Source organism: Phymastichus coffea, unplaced genomic scaffold, assembly GCF_024137745.1.
Source record: "Phymastichus coffea isolate CEN01 unplaced genomic scaffold, Cenicafe_Pcof_1.1 PCOF00060, whole genome shotgun sequence".
Lineage (NCBI taxonomy): Eukaryota > Metazoa > Arthropoda > Insecta > Hymenoptera > Eulophidae > Phymastichus > Phymastichus coffea.
Genome location: NW_026706871.1, coordinates 975,119 through 1,002,168, shown reverse-complemented (window position 1 = coordinate 1,002,168; position 27,050 = coordinate 975,119). Strand labels below are relative to the sequence as shown.

The 27,050-nt window shown below is 31.9% G+C and overlaps 4 protein-coding genes across 4 annotated transcripts; all 4 read right to left on the bottom strand.

Moving 5' to 3' along the window:
- Window positions 1-4,135: 4,135 nt before the first annotated feature.
- On the bottom strand, window positions 4,136-4,903 carry LOC131666704 (SAGA-associated factor 11 homolog). The gene is made up of 2 exons (XM_058939562.1): window positions 4,690-4,903; window positions 4,136-4,422 (listed from the first exon to the last, which is right to left on the bottom strand). The coding sequence occupies exons 1-2, from the start codon at window positions 4,901-4,903 to the stop codon at window positions 4,136-4,138; spliced, it is 501 nt and encodes a 166-aa protein (XP_058795545.1).
- A 6,779-nt stretch (window positions 4,904-11,682) lies between these two features.
- Window positions 11,683-12,447, bottom strand: LOC131666703 (SAGA-associated factor 11 homolog). Its single transcript, XM_058939560.1, has 2 exons — window positions 12,234-12,447; window positions 11,683-11,969 (listed from the first exon to the last, which is right to left on the bottom strand). The coding sequence occupies exons 1-2, from the start codon at window positions 12,445-12,447 to the stop codon at window positions 11,683-11,685; spliced, it is 501 nt and encodes a 166-aa protein (XP_058795543.1).
- A 3,760-nt stretch (window positions 12,448-16,207) lies between these two features.
- Window positions 16,208-16,580, bottom strand: LOC131666702 (SAGA-associated factor 11 homolog). The gene is made up of 2 exons (XM_058939559.1): window positions 16,565-16,580; window positions 16,208-16,494 (listed from the first exon to the last, which is right to left on the bottom strand). Exons 1-2 carry the CDS (start codon window positions 16,578-16,580, stop codon window positions 16,208-16,210), a joined length of 303 nt encoding a protein of 100 aa, XP_058795542.1.
- Window positions 16,581-20,662: 4,082 nt separating this feature from the next.
- Window positions 20,663-22,523, bottom strand: LOC131666727 (uncharacterized). The gene is made up of 2 exons (XM_058939591.1): window positions 22,137-22,523; window positions 20,663-22,060 (listed from the first exon to the last, which is right to left on the bottom strand). Exon 2 carries the CDS (start codon window positions 22,043-22,045, stop codon window positions 20,924-20,926), a length of 1,122 nt encoding a protein of 373 aa, XP_058795574.1. The 5' UTR covers window positions 22,046-22,060; window positions 22,137-22,523; the 3' UTR covers window positions 20,663-20,923.
- Window positions 22,524-27,050: the final 4,527 nt, after the last annotated feature.

Sequence of the window (27,050 nt, the reverse complement as noted above, 5' to 3'; positions counted from 1 at the left end):
TTGCTAATTAAAATTTACACGCATCCACGTTTAATCATATTTGAGTGCTTATTGTTTGCCGACTCCCCGTTCCTTGCATTGCGATTGTGTATGCGACTGTACACGCCCGAATCTCTCTCTTTGGCCGTCGCGCATCTTCACACGTAGCCTACGACACTCTCCGCGGGCCAAGCTTTCTGACTGAAAAGGAGGCAACTGAGCTGCTGGACCCAGGACGTTCGGTGCAGGAGTGCCGATCTGCTCTGGAGAGCTATCCATCTACTTTTCCGCGGTTACTTTTATATAGCGTGTCCCGCTCAAGCGAAGCTGAGCAGGAACCCCGTTATAACTAGAATCACTGATTCATATGACACGAATATCGTACTCGTAATATTAACAAAATTAACAATAGCGAGCTTATAGCCCGTATCTACGACATAAATAATAATTATCCTGCAGCCAATCCAAAGTTTCAAAAAACACAGCATAAGCCAAACGATTGTATGTTGTGCTCCCGGGCGGCACTAAGCAAATGTTTCTGTGGTACGACGCCGCAAAGTTATGACTCCACGTTACTGTAAAATACCAAGACAGCACTGCACTTCCCAACTTCCCGTGCAATATTTACCCGTTGCTTCTCGGATATAATCTAGTTTATCCTCTTTTCCTTTTTTAGCTCGAAGCACAAATGTTTCATTCTTCTTTCTTTTTTAGTTCAGTTTTGTTGAGTTTTTTTTCACCGTCGAGAAAAATAATGTACAAACACTGCGTACTGCAACTTTCAGAGGTGTGTAGGTTAGTTGTGAGTTCCAACATCTGGAAATTAATCTTTAAGAAACTTTTGGTGAGTGAAAACTAATTATTACGTGAATGTAGTCAGACGGTACTGTAAAAATAGCATTCAGAGTAGCATTGAGTACTCGCACGAGCTCAGAGTTGATCCACCTCAGAAACGTATTCCATTCGCGTTATCAAAACTTGCAATTAGAAATAGATCAAGTTAAATTTAGCAATGAAATACTGTCATTTTACGTGGTATAATTCATTTTTATTGCACGAACACGTTATTAAAAGTTATACCGAGGGCATTTATTCAAGTACTATTACCCTATCGCTCGCATTCTATCAAATTTATTGCACACATATACGTCTTGTTTACTTTTAATTAGGCTGCATGAAAATCACCGACTATATCTTCAATTAAATTACTAGTAAAGTGCGATGCTTCGGTCAAAATTAAATAAATATCAGAAATTTATCTTTTGATCTTGTTATCACATTCTTTTAATTACTGTACGAGCATATTTTAATTGGTATTTGAAGTAACACCTGAGTTAGACGAGTTATATTTTAATACTGTTACTACGTATTTATATATGTTTAGAAGAGCATGAAATCCCAAAATAACAAAATAATTGCCATCACAGACGTATAATTAAATGAACTAATTCGTGCATAACTCGTTAACGACACCTCGATAATCTAAAAAAAAAGTCAACAAGGTCAAGTTTTACGCGCAACTTGGTATGTGTACCCTCTTTATCAGCGACGCACACTGTCTTTTTTTAAAGCACACGCGAGAGCTCTGACGCAATAACACTCGGAAGAAAGCGAGCAGCAGCAGAACATGACAACGGCAGGTGAATTGATCCGAATCCCAGTGGACCGCAGATTGTCTGATTTCAACAGGACGACCGTGCGATTGCGGAGAGGCCGCGCATTAATTCAAAAGGAATGAAGAATGACGCCTTGGATTTTTAGTTTTTTCTTCGATACCACATTGAAGATATCATTCGATAAGATTTTCTTTTAGTGGCAAGATCGTTGAATGATCAGTCGGCGAATTTCTCGAATGGTCATTCCGTAGAAGCTACTGACAAAATAAAAAGAAAACAATGGTGTAACGAAGGGAAAGGGAAAATAAGTATAGATTAAAATGAAATGGACGAGTAATTAGAAGCCGAGCTCACGTCTGCGTTGATTCAATTAAGTCGAAACCCATCTCGTTTCCGATCTGACGCTCAACACGTCTTCGAAAAGCCCTCGAGGCATTGTTTTGGCTCAGCTGCGTTGCTATTCTCTCGCTTTTACATTGCCACTGCGAAGAAAAGCAGAGAATCGGATTATCATAAAGCCGTGGAAGAAAGACACAAGTTCCCTCGAATTTTATCTTGCGATACAAAAGTTTGTAGAAATGCAGATGACTGTTTACTTGCGCAGCGACAAAGTTTATCGATAATTTCCCGAAAGTTTTTGTTTTTATTTATGGTTTCAAAAAGCTCGCGGAACTTGGGAAACACGCGTTAATTAACATTGCAGATCGTTTCTACTTTGCATAATTATGTTTTGTGATGCTATTTTACTTGTCCAGCCAGCAGCTTCATATCTTGGGGAAGTTCAAGGTCAAATAATAATGAGATATCATTCAGCAGCTACGTCGATTTAATAACGGAATAAGCTTGAAGGTCACGTAACCCTTTCAATTTCTTGATAAAGAAAAACCCATCACACTTCTGTGGAAAAACTTTTAATAACTCGAAGTGGAAAAAATAAAATAAAAAATATATTGCCAACTACCCCGAGAAAATAACGAAGCTCGTTACTCGAAACAATAGTCAAGCTTCGAACGCGCTCTCACATCGTTAACTGCGACAATTAATTACTCGAAGTTGTAAAACGAAAAGATGGTCGTCGATCGCAAAAGTCAAGGATCCCCGTAAAAAGTAATACCCGCGTATAGGCCGTTTATTTATCGTGCGCACGCGGGCAACGCAGCAATGACATCAACCTTGGATCTGGATCGAGGTCTGGTGCGCGCGTGCGAACTTCACCTACTTTTCGATCGGACTGTACACGGCCTCCTCTCTCTCTCTCTCTCTCTTTCCCTCTCGGCGGTGCGCGTGTAGGCCGTTGTACCGAGACACCCTTCAACTGCATCGGTTAATTGCCAATGTTCCATCAAATTCGAGAGATCATGATGTCGCAGAGTGATTTGGAACATAGCTACAACCAGTTATCCAAGTTAAAGCGCTAGCGAAGTATTCTCCCGTGATATTTACTTACAATTTCGACTCGCACCAGAAACAAACTTCCGGATTTTTTATTTATTCGATGATCGGTTGGAACTCAGACTCTACGTCGTGCGAATAACAATTGATATTTATGAATTTCAGGAATTGATTGATAAGATTCCATGTGGCAAATTTGAAAAAAACGTTTGCGCTGTACACTCGTATTTTCTCTCCGAGATGGTTTATGTTTTATACTATCGTATTAGAATATCTCATCGCGCTCACCTCAGGTTCCTATAGTTCTTAACATTATTGCATAATGTAGAGTAATGCAGTGTGCCGTGCCGGCGGTTGCCGAGCGACGTCACCTTTACTTTTATTGTTAATTACGAGTCTAATTAACATGTATAAAATTAATGTTAATAAAAGTTTTTATATGAAACAAGTTAAGAAATATGACGGATAAAGAATTTTGGAAATCAAAAGTTATTTAATAAAACCAAGTAATAACTTTGAAATATAAATATTTAAAGAATAATAGTATTGTGCGTATTTAAAAAACTGACACTTTCGTTTATCTTAAATGTAATTATATTTATTATTATTTCGAACTGTTTACAAAGTAGAAACTCAGCTATGACAATGTATTTTATTCCACATTACAGATTTGTAAAAAAGATCAAGTAATCTAAGATGAAATATGTACATTGCATTATTCTAGCGAACTAAAGTATAAATTGCGTTATATTAATTCATTTAATTCGACGCTACAATTTTATAAAAAAATCGAGTAGTTTAAGATGGAATATGTACAGTGTATTATTATTAAGCTAAATTAAACTAGAAATTCCGTTATATATATATATATATATATATATATATATATATATATATATATATATATATATATATATACATTTCATTCGACGCTACAATTTTATAAAAAAATCAAGTAATATAAAACGAAACACGTACACTTATTGCATTATTCACGCGGACAAAAGTAGAAATTAGTAAACACTATTAATAGAAAGAGTATAAAGTATCAAAAACCATTAGTATAACAATAATAAAGTAGTACAAAATTTACAAAACTGATGGTGAATTATTAGTAGAAACATTACTATTCTAAAACGCCCGTTATTTTACTTCCTTTTTTTTGTTGGATTCTTCGAGGATTTACGCTTGCGTTTCTTGCTCTTACCCCAGTCGTCGTCCACATCGTCGTCGCTGACAGTTTCGGATTCCGTGTACTTGACGGTGGTGGTACTACGACGCGATGCTGTCCTCGCAGAATTTCTTCCCAGGCCGAAACAATTTTCCATATGCCTCGCAAAATAGTTGGCTCCGACATCTCGTTCGCAGTTTGGACATGTGCATTTTACCTGCGGAACTTTCCTTGGGTTACCCAAAAAATCCAGTCCTGGTACATCTGTTGGCAAATGAAATACCATTTATTGAAAAATGTTAAGATTTTTGTATAACGATAAAAATTAGCAATACACGCAATGATCACAATTACTCTAAAAATAATGTGTACGGATTGTTAGAAGAGATGACAAACTTGATATAATTGAAATAAAAAATGTAAATTCGGAATATAATATCAAACACGGAATCGCAAAGTAGTAAGCAACAATTTTGGAATCCAGACTATAGACAACCTAGATCATTCAGCATTTAGCAAAATTGTACTTACCAATGGAATCAAAATTGCCGTCCGGGATACCTTCTTCGGCATCATCAATACCAAGTTTGGCATTTCTATGTGAATCGAAAACGAATCCCATCAAAACTTCATCTAGAAGGCTTTCGTAGATAGCCTCCTTTTCCTTTTCCACCGCTTCTTCGCACAGCATAAACTGCTGAAAGCGCTTCTCGATCTCGTCAACTTTGGATTGACTATATGCCATACTGCTGGTTTGAATGACAGAGGTATGCGTTGAAAAGTACTTGACAGAGAAACTCTCTTGTCAAAATAAGGGACAACACTGGTTAGTTTTCCTCTGTCAAGCCGAGACTTTATGCCCTGCTTGCAACCCCCACTTCAAGGCCCAATGTGGTCATGAGTGTGACCTTTTCTCCCTCGTTTGTCCACCGGCCAATGACAGGTTATATTCTCTCTGCTGTGATTCCGTTTCCACCAATGGTTCATTTTCGATGCTGGATTTCCCTTTAGAGTTATTTAGAATACGATAGGCGAGAGACGGGCCGCCTGTATCTCGATTTACCATTATATGGCTTCTAATTCATAACGGACCACTGTTTCTGAGCTAATATTATGTCCAGAGCTAATTTTATTTACAGTATTCAGCAATACCTCTGTCTCGTGCAACTAGTTACGGTAATGTTGCATGTTATCAATAGTCGAATCCTCAATTAATTTACGTGTACATATTTTAGATTGCAGGCTGAGTTGATTGACGCATTTCTGTTTAAATCAGTTAAATTTGATTTTGTTCTAATGCGAAAACAGAAATACATTTATTGTTACTATGCTTGACTTTCGCATGTCATTCTTTTATTCTTACAATCAATAATTCGGTTTAATTTTAATTTATATGCCTATTATTATAACTAATAATCCTCTATATAATTTTCAACTACCATGCACACTATCATCGCCAAATTTTCGGCGTAAATTATTTTCTTTCCTTTTCTTCTTTTGTTTTCGTAAAGCTTAGATTAAGTCGACGGATATGAGTCGAGGTAGCCGAGTTTAGTATATTTGACATTTGACAGCTAGGTTGTAAATTATCTTTCAGTTCTCGGGCGTCTGTTCTCCGGCGGGAGAAACTACCCTTCGTTGAATAGAGTACTGATTCCTTCGGCAGTGTACAAATTGCTCTTGAAACATAAATATATAAACCGAGACATGGTGTACAGGGTGTCGCAGGTATGCGCCTTCCCTGGTCTGCCGACCGTCTCGCAGATAATATTGGCCTTAGTAGATACTTATAGGCAAGTTGATTTCTGATACTTTGGTAAGAAAGCAGGTACGCACAGGAATACTTTGTACATACATAGCAGACAAAATCGGTTCTGGAATGATCAGCAACAATTGCCTAGATCGTTGTTGCTAAAGTGCTTTGCTAAATTCGAAATTTGAAAATATGCTGGGACACGTTGCAGGTACCATTTAAAAAATTAATTTAATAAAATAAGTTTTATTGAAAAAGACTAACGTTTTTGGAACGTTCCTATCGTATTTCTTAGAACGTTCTTAATCAATTTAGCCAATTGATGGCAATCTTTCTTGTATGTGGTAGAAAATTATTATGGTTAGTATATATATACTAATTATAATAGTTTTGGAAAGCGTAGATATAACGCATTTTAAAAGCCGTATATATCGCATTCGAACTATGTAATAAAAAAAGAAATGCGAATAAGATAAATATTAACAATTATGATAGGAACAATAAAATCTGTTCACTTACGTCGGAATGTTGAGTAAAAGTATATATTATTCACTAATTATATTTTAATGTGTACTCAAATTGTTCCAGAAAATCATTCTAAAAAAATCGTCCTCTATTAATAAAGAAAATATTGAAAAATGAAGCCTATAAATGTTTTAATTGGTCGATTGAAGATCGAGATTTTGACGTTTCCTTGGCCTATACGAATTGACATAATTTGTGGCAAAAATTTTAAGATAACATAACTTATGAGTGTTTTTAGATTAGATTGAATTGCCATTTCGATATAAATTTATTCAACTGATTATTTGCTCTGCATGATAAACATAAAATTATATAAAACTATTAATATCATAAACAAATAGTTACATTACTTATAAAATTCATAATTCATTTTGAATCTTTACTGTGACCTTCACCCTACAATAGCGAAGAAATTTCCACTTTCTTAGTGGAAATGAACGTGTATATATTTATATATAGTTATTAATAGTGTAATTTCTAATAATAATGAATTATATGACACTATTATGCCCGAATGTTTTCCACCTAACAAGTTGAATTTAAAAAATTGTATCATAATGAAGGAACAATTAATAAAAAGGTTGGATTGGGCATATACCACTTCAACGAAAACATTTTAAAAGTATTAACATAATTATAAAAATGATAAAATGTTTGCAAAACATTAAAAGTAATCAAATCTATCACGCATGATATAAATTATTTTTGAATATTTCATACATAATTATGAAATATACGAGTACATCGTATTTATCTTATATTCTATCAAAAAATAGATTGTAAAAGTTAGAAAATAATGAAAGCTATTTTCCATTCACACGGATGCTGTAAATTACTGATAATCAAGGAACTATTAGTAAAAAGGTTGGATTAGGCATATACCACAACGAAAAAATGTTAAAAGTTATAACATAATTTTAAAAAATATAAAATATTTGAAAAATATATAAAGTAATGTTATCTAGCATGCATTATATAAATTATTTTCGAATACTTCATTCGCAATGAAGATATATAAATCGTAACAACCTCATTTCATTATTTCAGAAAAAGATTGTAATTTTTGAAAATAATGAAACCTATTTACCATTGACACGGATATTGTGAATTAATATAAATAAAAAACAATTGATAAAATAATTGGATTAGGCATATACCACGATGTAATTTTTATCAACTCATGATACTCATCACCGTAATAACATAATATTAAAAAATGTAAAATTTTTGCAAAATATTAAAATTCGTGCAATCTAGCACGCATGATATAAATTATTTTCGGATGCAATTATTTTCGGATGCACAATTAAGAAATAGAATAGTCCTAATCTCATAATATTATATTAAAAAATATATTGTAAAATTTTGAAATCAATGAAACCTATTTACCAATTACATGGATCCCGTGAATAAATGTAAATAAATAAACAATTAATAAAATGATTGGATTAGGCATATACCGTAATGTAATGTTGTGTTTATCAACTCATTAAACTTATCACCGTAAAAACAGTTTTGAAAATTATAAAATTTTTGAAAATTGTTAAAATTAATTTAATCGAGCACGGATATTATAAATTATTTTCGAATGCTTCATACACATTAAGAACTATATATCGTATAAATCTCATATTATTATACAAATAAATAGATTCTAAAAAGTTTGTAAATATAGAAAACCTATTTTTCAACGACAAGGTTGCTGTGAATGACTGTAAATCAAGGAATAATTGAAAAAATAGCTGTATTGGGCATATAGGACAATGTGATCATTATTTTTATTATCTCATAACACTCATTACCGTAACAATTTAATATTGTTAAAATTTTGAAAGTAATTGCATCTAATAAATTAAAAGTAATAGTTTGCCTTTTAAAAATTAAACACGTTTGAGTTCATAGTATATTAACTCTTTCAGTCAGAAGAGCCACTAAAGTGCCTATATATTTAATTTCCTTTTTTCTTCATTCATACCTTGAAGTCAGCAATAAATGTGAAACTTTTTACATTTTTGGTACTAAACTTCTGAAATTTTAAAAAGCTCGGAAATTTTTTTGAATTTATATATAAATGTTATTTTTTTATAAATTATATATAGAAAAAATAATTGTTTTCATGAATCTAATTTATTCCGGAGAAATTCGATGATGAACATTTGCTAAAAATTATCCATCTTGAGGTTTGTGAAGTCGTTGATTACAAATATAGAGTAAGATTTTGTAAATTTTGATTGTAGGTAGCTCCGTTTAGTAAAAGTGACATTAGACTCATCGGTTGTAAATTATCTTTCAGTTTTCGAGCGTCTGATCTCCGTACAAATTGCTTCTGGGGAATAAACGTATTAATGCCGACGCGCCATACAGGGTGTCGCAGGTATGCGACTTCCGTCGTCTGCCGATTGTCTCGCAGATAACATCGACCGTAGTAGATACTTACCGGCAAATTGTTTTCTGATACTTTGGTAAGAAAGTGGATAGTAACAGGAATCCTTCTCTATACGCACATAGCAAAGAAATCGCTTCCGGAATATTCTGCAGTAATTGCCTAGATCGGTGTTGGTACGGTGCTAGATTTCAAATTTGCAAATGTGCTGGAATACGTAGCTGGTACAATTTGAAAAATTAAATTAATACAATGAGTTTTATTAAAAATAACCAACATTTCTGGAATGTTCCGATCATGTATCCTAGAAATTAGAAAGAATCTATTTGGTTAATAGAAAGACGTCTTTCACGTACATGGTTGAAAATTATTATGGTAAGTATATATTAACTATAATATTATTAACCATATACTAACCATAATATTATTAACCATAATATAATACTAACGATAATAATTTTGAAAAACCTAGTTATAACACATGGTTTAATAGGTGTACATATGGCTTACATAATATATATGCATGACACTATTATGCGCGAATATTTTCCACCTACAAAATAGAATTAAAAAAAGTCTATTGTAATGTTAATGAGATAAATAAGTATTATTGAAGAAATGTACAATAGCCAAAGATTGTAAATCAGAAATTTATCAATTTATTTATTTAAATACAAAATTATAACATGTGATGAAGTCGGTCATATTGTTTTCTTAAATTCTATAACTTGGTATGACGAAAATCAATATTCCTTAGCTTTTAGGACAAACCAATGGCCAACTAAATTAGCATATGCCATGGCTATGTAAAATTTCAAGCGTTATCTTTCTGAAAAGTGATCATCGGCTAACGTAAGAATGTCTTTAGTCACGGACAATTTTATATTGCATTTCTTGAGTTAGATTATGTGATTTTATTCAACTATTTAATGAAAATTATGTGCATAAATAACAAATAGAAATTAAAAAATTATGTTTACAATGAACTATTTCAAGATAATTAATAACTTCACGCTTTTAAATTTATTATTTTACTTCCGTAGATACAAGTTTCTAAAAGATAAAACAAATTGTAAAATAAAAATCGATAACGTATATATATATCGTAAGCTTGTGCAAAGCACACATACAGAGTTCTACTATTTTAAAAGTTATAACAGTTTGAAAAATATTGAAAGTAGTAAAAGATAGTACGGATAATATAAATTATTTTCGGATAATTCATTCACAATTAAGAAATATTGATCGTACCAATCTCCTGTTATTATTTCAGAAAAAGATTGTAATGTTTCGAAATTAATGTAACCTATTTACTATTGACACAAATGCTGTGAATTAATGCAAATAAAAGAATAAATAATGAAATGATTGGACTAGGCATATACCACAAAGATATGAGTTTTTTATTATCTTATTACACTCATAAAAGTAATAACATAATTTGGAAAATTATAAAATATTTGAAAAATATTGAAACTAATTTAATCTAGCACGCATAATATAAATTATCTTCGAATGATTCATACACAATTAAAACGCACAAATCTTATTAATCTTATTTTATTAATTGCAAAAATATTTTGTAAATTGTTGAAAATTATGAAAGTGATTTACCACTGACATGGATACTGTGAATTAATGTAAATAATGAATGAAATAATTAATAAAATAATTGGATTGAGCATATACCATCAAGTAATTCTTTTATCATCTCATTATACCCATCGCCGTAAAAACATAATTCTGAAAATGATAAATTTCTTGAAAATTTTAAAAATTATAAAATTGTTTGAAAATTGTAAAAATTATGAAACCTTAGAACATTATTTAAAGTACTGTAATCTAGCACGCATAAAATAAATTACTTTCAGATGATTCATACACAATTAAGACGCATAAATCGTATCAATCTCAATTTATTATTTCCAAAAATATATTGTAAAGTTTTTATTATTATGAAAGCTATTTACCGATGATACTGATACTGTGAATTACTGTTAATAATAAATAAGTAAAATGATGGATTGAGCATATACCACAACGTAATTCTTTTATCAAGCCATTACACCCATTGACGTAATAACATAATTATTAAAATTATAAAATTTTAGAAAATTATTAAAAGTAACCTCATTGAACTCAGAAAATATAAATTATTATTGGATGTTTCATACACAATTAAGACGCATCAATCGTATCAATATGTTTTATAAATTCCAGAAATAAATTGTAATGTTTTGAATATTATGAAAACTATTTACCACTGAGATGGTTGGTATGAATTAATGTAAATAATGTTTATTACGAGTCGTATTAAAGTCAACAAAATTTAGGTTGATAAAAGTTTTTATACAAAAACAGTCAAGAAATATAACGATTGAAAAATGTTCGAATTCAAAATGTGATTTTATCAAAAAAAATTTTTTTATAAAACTATCTAAAAATTTGTAAAATATGAAAATTCCCTTTTGAAATAAATATCTTAAACGTAATGGTATTGTGCTTATTTAAAGAACTAATACTTATTCATCTTAAATGTAATTATTTTTATAATTATTTTGAAATATTTACAATGTGTATTTACAAAATTTTAAAAAGTAACAAGTCAGCTATGAAAACGTATTGAAATCCACGCTACTATTTCATAAAAGAATCAAGTAATCTAAGAAAAAATATGTACAATTATTGCATTAATTACGCGAACAAAAGTAGCAATTAGTAAAAACCATTAATAGAAAAAATAGAAAGTAATAAAAATGAATGAATCAATCAAAGGTAAAATCTATACTATGCATAATTCAAGTTAACGAACTTGATGGTGAATTACTAGTAAAAACATGACTATTCTAAAACGCCCGTTTTTTTACTTCCTTTTTTTGGCTGGATTCTTCGTGGATTTATGTTTGCGTTTCTTACTCTTATCCCAGTCGTCGTCCTCATCGTCGCTGCTGACAGTTTCGGATTCTGTGTACTTGACGGTGGTGGTACTACGACGCGATGCTGTCCTCGCGGAATTCCTTCCCAGGCCGAAACAATTTTCCATATGCCTCGCAAAATGGTTGGCTCCGACATCTCGTTCGCAGTGTGGACATGTGCATTTTACCTGCGGAACTTTCATTGGGTTACCCATTAAGTCCAGTCCTGGTACATCTGTTGGCAAATGAAATACCATTTATTGAAAAATGTTAAGATTTTTGTATAACGATAAAAATTAGCAATACACATAATGATCACAATTACTCTAAAAATAATGTTTACGGACTGTTAGAAGAGATGAAAAACTTGATATAATTGAAATAAAAAATGTAAATTCGGAATATAATATCAAACACGGAATCCCAAAGTAGTAAACAATTTCGAAATCCAGACGATAGACAACCTAGATAGATCAGCATTTAGCAAAATTGTACTTACTAGTAGCAGAAAAATCTCCATCTGAGATACCTTTTTCGGCATCATCGATACCTAGTTTGGCATTTTTATGTGAATCAAAAACGAATCCCATCAAAACTTCATCTAGAAGGCTTTCATAGATAGCCTGCAATTCCTTTTCCACCTCATCTTCACACTGCATAAACTGCTGAAAGCGCTTCTCGATCTCGTCAACTTTGGATTGACTATATGCCATATTGCTGGTTTGAATGAGAGAGATGTACGCGTTGAAAAATACAGAGAAACTTTCTTGCCAAAATAAGGGCCAACACTGGTTAGTTTTCCTCTGTCAAGCCGAGACTTAATACCATGCTTGCATACCCCCACTTCAAGGCCCAATGAAGTTGGGGGTGTCACCTTTTCTCGCTCGTTCGACCATCGGCCAATGGCACGTTTTATTCTCTCTGCTTTGGCTCCGTTTCTACCAATGGTTCATTTTCGATGCTGGATTTCCCTTTAGAGTTAGTTAGGATACGATAGGCGAGAGACGGGCCGCCTGTATCTCGATCTCGCGATTTACAATTATGGGGTTTCTGATTCATAAAAGATCACTGTTTCTGAGCTATTATTATGTCTAGAGCTAATTTTATTTACAGTATTTGCGAATAGCTGACTCGGGCAACTAATTGCGAAAATGTTGCATTTTATGAATAGTCACAACCACAATTAATTAATGTTTACATATTTAAGATTGCAGGCTGAGTTGATTGACGTATTTCTAATTAAATCAGTTTACTTTGATTTTGTTGTAATGCGAAAACATTTATTGTTACTATGTTTGACTTTTGCATGTCATTCTTTCATTCTTGCAATCAAGAATTCGGTTTAATTTTAATTTATACCCCTATTATTATAACTAATGAATATCCTCTATATCATTTTCAACTAACATGCACACTATCATCGCCAAATTTTCGGCGTAAATTATTTTCTTTCCTTTTCTTCTTTTGTTTTCGTAAATCTCAGAATAAGTCGGCGGATATGACTTTAGGTAGCCGAATTTAGTACAAGCGACATTTGACAACTCGGCTGTAAATTATCTTTCAGTTCTCGGGCGTCTGTTCTCCAGCGGGAGACGCTACCCTTCATTGAATAGAGTACTGATACCTTCGGCAACAACGTACAAATTGCTCTTGAGACATAAACATATAAACCGAGACGCGGTGTACAGGGTGCCGCAGGTATGCACCTCCCCTCGTCTGCCGACTGTCTCGCAAATAATATCAGTCGTAGTAGACACTTACCGGCAAGTGGTTTTCTGATACTTTGGTAAGAAAGCGGATGCGAACATGAATCCTTCTCTGTACGTACATAGCAAAGAAATCGGTTCTGGAATATTTTGCAGTAATTGTCTAGATCGGTGTTGGTACAGTGCTAGATTCCAAATTTAGAAATATGCTAGGATACGTAGCTGGTACAATTTGAAAAATTAAATTAATAAAATAAGTTTGATTAAAAATAACAAACATTTCTAAAATGTTCCGATCATGTTCTCTAGAAATTAGAAAGATCCTGATCTAATTGGTTAATAAGGACGGCTTTCACGCACGTGGTTGAAAATTATTATGGTTAGTATATACTAACCATAATATTATTAACCATGATAATACTAACGATAATAATTTTGAAAAACCTAGTTATAACACATGGTTTAATAGGTGTACATATGGCTGACATAATATATATGTATGACACTATTATGCGAGAATGTTTTCCACCTACAAAATGGAATTAAAAAAAGTCTATTCTAATGTTAATGAGAAAAATAAGTATTATTGAAGAAATGTACAATAGCCAAAGATTGTAAATCAGAAATTTATCAATTTATTTATTTAAATACAAAATTATAACATGTGATGAAGTCGGTCATATTGTTTTCTTAAATTCTATAACTTGGTATAACGAAAACCAATATTCCTTTGCTTTTAAGATAAACCAATATCCAACTAAATTAGCATATGCCATGGCTATGTAAAATTTCAAGCGTTATCTTTCTGAAAAGTGGTCATCGGCTAACGTAAGAATGTCTTTAGTCACGGACAATTTTGTATTGCATTTCTTGAGTTAGATTATGCGAGTTTATTTAACTATTTAATGAAAATTATGTGCATAAATAACATAAATAGAAATTAATAATTATGTTTACAATCAACTTTTTCAGGATAATTAGTAACTTCACGCTTTTGAAAGATAAAACAAATTATAAAATAAAAATCTATATACAGTAAGCTTAAGCAAAGCGCACATACAGAGTTCTACTATTTTAAAAGTTTTAACAGTTTTCAAAAATATTGAAAATAGTAACAGCTAGCACGAATAATATTTATTATTATTATATGCTTCATGCACAATTAAGAAGCATATATATCGTATCAATCTCATTTTATTGTTTCCGAAAAAAGATTGTTGTGTTTTGAAAATAATGAAACCTACTTACCACTGCAACGGATGCTGTGAATGATTGAATGAATGAATAATAAAATGATTGGATTGAGCATATACCATCAAGTAATTCTTTTATCATCTCATTATTCCCATCGCCGTAATATCATAATTTTGAAAATGAGAAATTTTTTTTAAATTTTAAATAATATAAAATTTCCGAAAATTTTGAAAATTATAAAATTGTTTGAAAATTGTAAAAATTATAAAATCTTAGAACATTATTTAAAGTAATCTAATCTAGCACGCATAAAATAAATTATTTTCAGATGATTTATACATAATTAAGACATATTAAATGTATCAATCTCATATTATTCTATTAATAATATATTCTATTAAAAATATATATGAAAGATATTTACCATTGACACGAATGCTGTGAATTCATGTAAATAAAGAAAAATTAATAAAATGATTGGATTGGGAATATAGAACAATGTAATAATTCTTTTTGTTATTTTATTACATTCATACCGTAATAATATAATGTTAACATTTTTAAAGTAATTTCATCTACATAATTAAAAGTAATAATTTGCCTTAAAAAAATCAAACATGTTTGAGTTCGTGGTATATTAACCCTTTCAGTCAGATGAGTCACTAATGTGTCTACATATTTCATTTCCTTTTTCCTTCATTTATACTTTAAAGTTATGGATAAACGTGAAACTTTCTAAATTTTTGGTTCTAAACTTCCAATACTTTAAAGTGGTCGAAAATTTTAAAGAATTTATACATAAATATTGTTTCTTTGTAAATTTATATAAAAAAAATAGGGGTTTTCATGAAACTAATTCATTTCGGTAAAATTAGAAGGTAGAGTTGCATACTGGCGATGGGTTTTCTGGTACTTTGGTACGAAAGTAGGTATGGACAGGAATTCTTCCCTGTATGTACGTAACAATTAAAGCGATTACATTCATTGTTTTTTACGAATCTTATTAACGCCAACAATATTAATGTTAATAAAATTTAATAATTTAATAAAAGTTGTTATATAAAAAGAGCCAAGAAATATAACAGTTGAAGAATTTTTGAATTCAAAATGTGATTTAATCAAAAAAAATTATTTTATAAAACTATCTAAAAATTTGAAAAATATGAAAATTCCCTTTTGAAATAAATATCTTAAACGTAATGGTATTGTACTTATTTAAAGAACTAACACTTTTATTTATCTTAAATGTAATTATTTTTATAATTATTTTGAAATATTTACAATGTGTATTTACAAAATTTTAAAAAGTAACAAGTCAGCTATGAAAACGTATTGAAATCCACGCTACTATTTCATAAAAGAATCAAGTAATCTAAGAAAAAATATGTACAATTATTGCATTAATTACGCGAACAAAAGTAGCAATTAGTAAAAACCATTAATAGAAAAAATAGAAAGTAGTAAAAATGAATGAATCAATCTAAGGAAAAATCTATACTATGCATAATTCAAGTTAACTAACCTGACGGTGAATTACTAGTAAAAACATGACTATTCTAAAACGCCCGTTTTTTTACTTCCTATTTTTGGCTGGATTCTTCGTGGATTTATGTTTGCGTTTCTTACTCTTATCCCAGTCGTCGTCCTCATCGTCGCTGCTGACAGTTTCGGATTCTGTGTACTTGACGGTGGTGGTACTACGACGCGATGCTGCCCTAGCAGAATTTATTTCCAAGCCGAGACATTTTTTCATACGCCTCCTAAAATGGTTGGCTCCGACATCTCGTTCGCAGTTTGAACATCTGCATTTTGCCTGCGGAAGTTTCATTGGTTGGCCCAATTGGTCCAGTCTTGGTACATCTGTTGGCAAATGAAATACCATTTATTAAAAAATGTTAAGATTTTGTATAACGATAAAAATTAGCAATACACGTAATGATCACCATTTTTCTAAAAATAATATGTCTACGGATTGTTGTAGCAGATGATGAACTTGATATACATTAAAATGAAAAATGTAAATTTGGAATACAATATCAGATACGAAATCTCAAAGTAGTAAACAGCAATTTCAGAATTAAAACGATAGATAACATAGATCGTTCAACATTTAGCAAAATTGAATTTACCAACAATATCAAAATTGCTATCTGGGATACCTTCTTCAGCATCATCAATACCAAGTTTGGCATTTCAATGTGAATTGTTCGGGGACGTGTGATGCGACGAGGAAAGGAATACGTTGTACTTGTAATAATAATCTTTAATACTTGAACAATTTATAAGTCGCTATCGCTACAAATATTTTTCTTACGTATCAGAGTGCTCGGGATGTTCCGTCACCAGCGTACTCGCTCGCTCAGCCTGTTACTTTATCTTATTCGCCGTTAACCACCTCTATCGGTGAAGGCGGAGCCTTTCGGGCCATTCCTGTATTTTTTTCGGCATATCACGCAGAGCACAGCGACGCTCAATCATACGACCGGCATCAGTTATGCTTATCGACTCAAAATATTTCAGAAAGGTAGCTGACTGCCGTGGTGACCGACCTTCCCTCCCATTCTCGCTGGCGCAAATATGTTGATACGGTACACCTACGTCTACACACTAATGTACATATGCGCACGCACGTACATTTCTGCTGTCCATTTGACACGCTCGCTCGCACACATCCTTCACATGTTGGCATTTGTTCATCTATCTTAAACAACGAAATCTTTTTCTTGCTCACTCAAAAACGCAATCAGGTAGGCAGGTAAAGATTAGAAGGCGCACTCTCAAAGCTGGTACGCAAGTGACACTCATGCCATCCCATTGTGTCAGATGAGTTTTGGGCCGCGTCGGTGCCCGCGCTGTTTATTGCGGGTACTTGCCGGAGTGTCGTGTCCTAGTGCTTATATTTTTTGATGGCATGTCGGTACCATCCTTCTTCCTGCTGTCTCGGCCTATTTTCTACCTTTTACAAGCATCAAAAACTTCATCTAAAAGACTGTCGTAGATAGCCTCCTTTCGTACCTCATATCTTTGGCAGGTATAGTTGCCATATTTATTTGTATCAAACTCGTAGTTTTATTTTAGCAGGGGCTTAGCCGCCTGAGACTTGGTATATTAAATTATTTGGCTAGTATTGACCACACGCTGAGCGATAGTAAACAAGTCTACTCACTACGGGTGACAGACTAGAACTGAAAAATTATTTAATGATTCATTTTCGTTCTATAAAATTTCATGTCTATTTTTACTTGGAAAATTTAAAGACAACGAGCTATATTTTAATACAATATCAATCAATTGATAAATTGATAAACATTGCCATCATTTAAAACTTAATCAACATCTTCAATATTTCTCTAACACTTTTTTAATGCATGTATGATATCTTTGATTGCTCGTGAGAATGGAAAATGGCTTGCTACAGCACTGAGTTTTAGAAATATTAAATTATATAAGAAAATCCCAATATAACATACAATGAGATGTCCTAGTTTTTCAGTTGAATTTGATTCAACGCTACATAAATCAATGTTTTTAATAAAATTATAAGCATCAGTATAATTTAATTCAATTATTTTAAAATTGTTTTACCTTTGATACCTCTATCAAAATAAAGTATTGCTTGGTTATTGCCAATGTAATTTATATCTCCATACGTCATTCTGATATGATTAATTTGTGTAATCGGCCCATTTGCGACGCCCCATGGCCCTTAAGCCACGAGAGGGAAAGTCAGCTGGATAACTATTAACTCGCTCAACGCAAATTCCCAGAACACTTTCAACCTCGCAATTAGGCAAGTAAGACCATTAGTTTCTTGTGCTAGAATTTTTTTCTTATCTTTTCGTGAAGTTGTCTGCAGCAACTTATCCTCTCTTTTTTTAACTCACGATTCATGTAATCCGTTAACTTCTTTAGAGTTGTGTTCTAATAAATATTAAGTTATGTGAACTCCACTTCACCTTTTTATTTTCACTTGAATAGTTTTATTTTATTTTATTCCGAATAGTACTATGTAGGATACCTCGCACTCACCTAATTCATGTGTGTACCACAGGCGAAATAGTTCAATTCAAAAATGTATCATGTGCATCTCGAATCTTGAAAATTTTGATATACCTCTTTACCAAAGACATTTGATCTACTTAACTGATAAATTTCAAACTGTTAGGATTGGCAAACACGAAGTTCCAACGAGATGATTAGTACGTAAATTTAAGAAAGTTACTTTCTCAAATGCCTTCTCAATTATGTTTTCGAAACTATGCTTAACAAATTCGAAGCTACAATTATGAAATAACGATATTAACACGTAGGTAGCTGGCGGCAAATAAGCTTACGTAACATAAGAGCACATATACAGTTAAATTTTTCTCTTGCAATTTAGAAGGTCATCTCGTGAAAAATTGTACGGTCGCTATAGATAACCTAAAAATTCTACATATGAAAACATATTCATCAGTCAGGCTAGATAATAACAATTCTACACCATCAAACTTGTAAGATATTCCACACCCCTTCGCTAAAAATATAAAAAATCACGTTCTAATGGATTTTAAACCGAATTAACCTAAAACTAATGATTTCACTTTATAAATTTCATAAGGTTACAAATAAACGTAAACAAAAATCAAGTAAATTGGATACCAGTGTGCAAAATATTAGCAAAATATTAACTGTAATGTTATTTGTAAACGAAAATAATAAAAGCGAGGTCAAATACATCCAAAAAAAGTTAATAGAAAAGATAAACTATACGACAAACTACATAGTATTAAAAATTACTTTAACACGGTTACATATTACTGAACAAAGCCAAATTTAAGTCTCCTTGAAAAAAATTCAAAAAGTGTAACAAGCGCTAGAAATAATCAAACAATACGCCATAGACCTAAGAAAGTTTCAAAATTTTATCCAAAAAGACATTTATTTATTTATTGGAACGTTCGTAATTCAAGTATAAAAAATCTTTGCAGTTGTACTAAAAAGCATTGAATGAATAATAAATACGAAATTTATACTAACACCAATACTACAGTTGCAAGCCAAATTATCCGACCAATCATAATTTTATAATTTACTGTGGTTGAAATAGTATAAAATAATAACTTTCATATACCATTAGAAAGTACATTTTTATACTACATTATTACATGGTTAGGTAATTAAATATAACAATCAATAATTATTTATAGCAAAAATGATAATTTTTGATACTTCATAAATATCCGGCCAAACAGAAATTACTCAATATATGTACAAAAAACTTACAAATAAATAAAAGGATTCATGTTGTCCATCAATATTTAGTAGCAATACCCTTTGCAGCTATCACGGCAGCACATCGGTGAGGCATCGATTCAATCAATTTTATAATTCGTTCTTGAGAGATATTTTGCCACTCTTCTTCAACTTTTTCCCATAAATCAGCTTTATTTGTACAAGTTTCAGTCCCTATTTTTAATTTTTATTCTTGCCATAAGTGTTCTATAGGATTTAAATTCGGGGATTGACTTGGCCACTCAAAAACTCGGAATTTTTTTCTGAGTAAAAACTTGTTGAAGGAAAATTTAAGAAAATATAGAATAAGTCTAACATAGCAATTTAAATATTTTCATACACAAAAAAGCGAGGATACTATATATTTAGATACTAATCTTGAAGGTAGCCAAAAAGTTAAAATTAAAAAATTCACATGTTACAATAAAAATAGGCAAGATTTACGTCAATGGTCGAATATCTATACTAATGAAAGAACACTTGCATAGTCAAAAAATTTAAACAAATTTCAATATACAGGTAGTTTTTCAGAGTACTCGTATATAATAAACTAATTAAAAAAAAAACTAAAAAAAATTTAACAAATCGTCACAAAAAGAAATAAATTATAGATAAAGAAAAATGCTTCGAGGAAACAATGTTTCCTATTGAAGAAAATGAAACTAATATTTCTAATAGAAAAAGATATCTTCACATTCAACGTGAATATTTTCAACTTATCAAATTAAAGGTATAATTATAGTGAAGAACATTAATTTTTCAGAACAAAACCTTCTTATCGTCATTTCGTAAATTTTTCACAAATCCAAATATAAAAATGAATAAATCTAAAATCGCAATTTGTTAATTAAATTGTGTTTCACGTTTCACATGCACTGATTTTTTAAAAAAAGGAATAATAAAATAATAAAATTCTAGGTTTTTCTTTATTTGATTTAGATACGCAACAGCGATTTTAAACTGTTAGACCGAAGTTGTGTGTAACTTCATATAGAATGTAAATGATTTCACAATATCACTCAGTACCTAATACATCCCCTGACCGAGTACAGATAATTGTTCCGTTTATTTCAGTAGTATTTTTTGGAAATCCGAAAATCACCTTATGATTCCTATTTCGTGATTTACAATTAATGATACCCTTATGTTCTGAGGACTTATTACTTCCGCGATAAAAATTTCTCCGTATATGTATCCAGCAATCTCTAATATCTGTGCACTTAGCTTTAGCAACTACGCAACTAATCTGTCCTTCATAGTCAGATTGCAAGTACATAATTATCATAGGTTCGTCAAACGATGCTTCAGTCGAGTAAACTAACTCATTTTTATCATTGAACTGATTACAATACATTTTGTTGTCACTGCCAGAATTGTAGATCCAGCAAAAAGTCAAGCCTGTGGAAGCCATTTGCAAATTCTGATGAGGACTTCGTAGTAACATCAGTTCTTTTAATTTGCCACTAAAACGATTCTGCCTCAGTACTCTGTAGAGTCCACCGTCAAATCCACGAACAATAAAATCCTTGGATGGCAATCGCTCGATACGTATGCTTGACCAATCAAGATCAGCAAGAAATCCCATTGTTAAGCTTGTTGTAGGGGTACTGCTAATGTTTTCTAAAGGATAGCTGTACCAACATTGATAAATAGAGCACGTATCATTCTTATCTTTTATAAATACACAAGGATATCTGGAGTCACGGAAAAAAATGTCCAAACTATCATATGACGGAACAATAATAGCATTTTCGATCAAGGCATTAAGGTCAATTCTAGTACAATTATTCATGTTTAGTATTGTAATTTTGGTTTGATGATAATAATCGTTCGCCATTTCGTCGTACCAAGAAAGCACAATTAGATTTTTATTGGGTTGCCTAAATGAAGTGATATTCATTGCAGTAGCAGTCGGGCGGCTTACTAAATCGAAGGTACACCGTTTATCTGGGAAATTAGCTGTGTACAGCAGAGTTTCTACCTTAAGACTGAGTATGTGATGCGATTTATATTCTCTTTCTTCGTAAAATAGTCTGGCAATGGTATTATTGAACATTTCGGGTGCTGTCAACCATTCGAAAGCTAATCCCGGGGTAGCTACTAACCAAAGGCGTATGAAAAATGCGTATTCAAACATTTTGCATAAGTAAAACTGGAAACAATAAATTATCGATAAAATGAGTATGACATTAAAAATTTAGCTCAACAAATAATGAAAATGTACTCACTATGATATTAAGTTCTATGCACCACTACTCTGATTTATAATCAACACGTTTGCCTCCTTTTCAATGCGCCGATTTTATAACGAAACTTACTTTAATAATTGAAAATAAATTTTTTTCGATATCTTTCGTATTTATGTCGATTGAATATTCATAATTTACTAAATAAATTTTTTTTAAGAAAAATTAATAACGTTTCGTACAGCATTAAATAATATGATTTAGTGATAAGAAATTAATGGAAATTGATCGACCGGTTAGGGTAAAACTTAGTTTTGTGTCACAACATAATATACTAACCTGCTTCAGAATGTTCTTATAATACGAAAAAACTATTTGTTCTTATAATATGTTCTTATAATATGAAAAAACTATTTAGGAGACAATATTGTTCACGACAGTGGTTTCAGTGTTAGAGTTATAACACGCAGTAAGTTCTAATGTATTACTTTGCGATAAGAATATATGAAAACTGTTTTATGGTATGAAATAGCACGAACCACTCAAACGCTTACTCAACTACGTTTCAAACTAAATGAATATTGATGTCATAAATAAATGTAATTATTCTCAGCATATATGTCAATAACTTAAAAATGTTTTGTCCATATTCAATCAAGCGATATAACAGTAAAAACATACTTTTTTAGAATACGTGTCTTAATACTTTTTGGCAGAGAAAGAGACTGGCCAATAAACACATGAACTTACGTGTCTCCGGTATTCCTTGATTTCATGCATTGAATAGAAATATGCAGCTATTGTGCTGTGAAAAAACTCTGTAAATTTATGCTTTGAATATTCACAGACTCAATGTTGAAGAATATCTAACTTGCTGTATTCTGCGTACCAAATAAATTAATTATTTAGATTTAACATTTCTCTTATGTCTCAATTGTGAAGGTGTCAATTAATTTATTATTTTAGTAAGATTAAAGGAAAATATTATAAAGTTTGCTTTGCTTGGTTTGCAATATCATCCAGTGCATTGATTGACCACTGTGCTCCCTAGGTGCATAATGTACTATTACATACTCGAGGTACCGTTTATGACACCTACCATGACACTGGACTTCACACCAGGTAGTACAATTGAACTGTTTCTTATGTCAGTTGAAAATTATACCATGTTTTTATAAAATGTTGAAGTCGTAATAACTCTTCTACGCTTATCATTCCACCATTCCACGGAGATTGTCTACATGTTAGATTACACAGGCCCACATAAAAAAAAGATGTCTGTATTTTTGACCAGATATACTTTTTCTTACGTATTTTTCGATGTTGAATCCGAATATGCAGTAAAAAAATAGTCTTTCCTCGATTATTTTGAGGTTTGTGATAAAAAACCTAATTTTTTGAGGTTTTTGAGGATTTTTTGAAATTAAAAATTAAAAAGAGTGAAAATAAAATTATTTTGACTACAGAATTGAATTTTACGGGGAAAAATACATTGAAAATTATGTCTTGAATATATTTTTAACTATTTTTCAACCCCTCATATTGAGTTGAAACTACTAAAAAACGGAAAAAGCCGAAATTCATGTTAAATTTGATTCGAAATCGATTGAAATTTGATTCTATCACTTCAAAACAATTAGTAAGCATTACGAATGGTATATTGGGAGTTTTTGAGGTTGCTGATCATAAATTTGACATCAGATTTATTAAAATACCATTCCCAGGTGATGTTAACATAAAAGGACTCATCGATGAATTAAAGCCAGACGTGTACAAGCCTGAGGATTGACGACTGTTCATTGATTCATCACAGTGCAGCCTTGAAGCAGTACTTCTTCACAATACAAACAAGTATATGTTCCTATACCGTTAGTACATTCAACTACGCTGAAAGAAGAGTATTCAAATCTTGAATTGGTATTGACAAAAATAAAGTACAAAGAACATAATTGGCAAATATGTGGAGACTTGAAAATTTTCTAAACTAATCAATGCATCTTAAAGTATGAGCTTTTTCCTTTAAAATAAATTTTTAATCTTTTAGATATCTTTCTTTTTTCACCGAGATATAATAAATTGAATTTAAGATTTCATCAACTTACGCACTCAAATGTAGGGTAAGTATATATACTCTGTTTTTACTCTCTAATTTACTGTATGAGCCGCTAAAAATAACGTATTCAATATTTTTTGATACACTACACATATGCAAAGTTTGAAGAAAATCGGTGACGGACACCTCCCTGCCATTCCTTATAAGACGGAAAAAATTATGCGTGAACAATGCAATCAAAGTCCTTCACTCGCCAAATACCGAAGCACATTGCCTCTTCTCAAAATACCTGAACACATATGATAAAAACAAACCACGACAAAGAAAATCCTTTTATTTTCGAGCTACAGCATGTTTTAGCGACTACCAACTCGGATATAACGATTTTCTGCCGTATGTATTATGCCCCAATCAAATGGGCAAGAAAAAAAAAGATAAGCAAAATATAACACAATCTGACACACCAAAGAAATAATAGCCGCCGCTATTCTACCCTCTCAAGAAAAATTTTTACTAAAGCTACCAAAATATTATAAACTTCAGCCTTTACTGGAAATCTTAATTCTACATACCTTAAGTAAGTCTACTCTTACCGAAAAAACAATAATTCATACAACCTCCAAAGATCTAATCATTCAACTACTACAAGAAGATTTGCAGAACATAATCATACAACACATACAGAATAAACTAACTTTATTCGAAAGGATAGCCGAAATAATTCTAGATAATTTCAACAACAATACAAACGCTCCGGAAGCAGCTTCAATGACTTGCCAGCTAAACTACTACTACAGTAATACAATTACAAGAAAACGCAACAACTGCGGTAATGCCAGACTTTTTCTAATTTTGTAATTGTCTCGTCAAGCTGTAAGGTAAATCATTCTGCTTGCTCTTCCCGATGTTGGTGCACTATTCCCCTGCTCATTCCCTTTCACGCCGATCTCGGTGCTTCGTCATCATGAACGGGTCTTGCGGGCCCTAAAACAGGTACATAACGCGTACCGCTTCTTCTCCCCCGACCATAGATCGTTTCCGTCCTCTCTCGACTTCGTTCGTTCCCCTTCCTCCACGCTATCTGTTAGTTTCTTTCTCTCAAACTACGCTTCGCTCGTGGGTCACCGGACAATCTTTTGTTACCACCGAACCTTGATCTTTTTGACCTCCCACGGGTGGTCAAAACAGCCTCGAGGAAGCGCACGGCACTTATGCTACCTCGAGCTGTGGCGTACAGCCCTGGTTCTGCCTGTTGGCAGCCATGCTCGTTAGACGAGCGAAGCCACGGAAGAGAGGTGTCGATGATTTCCTAACTTATTACCCACGCAATCACTGAAGACGAAGACCGTAAATCAATGGCCGACCTTCACCGCTTGACTCGCACCCTTGTTCATCAATGAAATATTAACGGCTACGGTTTTTTCTTACAAAGACGTTATTATAAGTTACGCAACTTAATTCTACGTACCTAAACTAAATTTTCGACGCCGAGCCGCAAATGCAAAGAAACATTTTCTCCTTTTTATCTCGCACGTACGGTAGAGTACAGGGAAAACCACCAAATTCCCGCTGAAAGGACCGGTGTTTACATCAGCGTGTCATAATTTATGACGAGCAGGCTAGTCTCTTCTCCGATACTTTTTTTATGACCGTAGCTCATTTTCCCATTTATTGGGCGTTTTTGTCTAAATTAAACGGTTAGGAGGGTTTCGATGTATTTCTATTCCCGTAAAATGTAAATCTTTCACGTGCCGGTTTTTTTTATAACCGTCATCCGCAATAATTCCACTGCACAGAACTTTAAAATGAACGACAAATCTCAAGTTATAAATCGACATCAAAATCCTTCTCAATAACATTCACTAATGCTAAAATGTAATTACATTTGTGGAAAAAACAAAAACTACAAACATTTTATAATATAAATATATATCTGTTAAAATTGACTATCCATTCAAGTTATGCAAATAAGGTAAATCAATTTTGGTGCCACTGTTTCACTGCCGTTAATACCCACATCGAGGAAAGCGATAACAAATAAGTAAATAAAAATAAAAAAAATCACATGAAGAATAATAAGAAAAAATAAATATTTTTTAATCATCTCGACAAATAAAACAAATTGTCAACTATAACTCATATAGTTACAGAAATAAAAACCTATATAGACATTATTAAATATACAAAATCATAAATATTTCAGATGTTAACATACATACAGAAAAATAGGAAATGAAATAGTAAAAAACAGTAATAACAACTATAATAAGAGAAAATAATTTTGTTGACTTTTCATTAAACCATATAAAGTATTTTACCAAAGCTATTATGATTTAAGCTATTAAAATAGAATAAAAATTTAAGAATCAATATTTATAGTTTAAGGAATTGAACTAAGATTCCTAGCGAAAAAAGACACCTTCAGATTTTATACGAATATTTTTAACTCGGTAAAGTAGTGAATCGTTTTATGATAGATTTATCCTTTATTTTATCCTTTTATGATTTTTGAAAATGAAACCTAAATACCACAAATCTATAATTACTGTTCATTTACCAAAGTGCTGTTAATTAATTAAATTATTTTTCGTGCAACATATACACTGATTTATCGAAAAAAGAAATAATAAAACGATGAAAAAATGTCTAGGCTTTTCTTTATTTGAATGGATGACTATCTGTATCTCGATTTCAATTAGAACCTAATAAATCCCCAGACAGAGTACAGATAACTGCCTGACTTACAGTAGTCGTATCTTTTACATATCCTAAAAACACCATTTTATTCCTATTTCGTGTTCTACAATTGATAACTTGCGAGTCTTCTGTCGAATTTCTACCGTTGCGATAAAAATTCTTCCGTGTGAAACTCCAGCAATCTTCAATATCTGTGCATTCAGCTT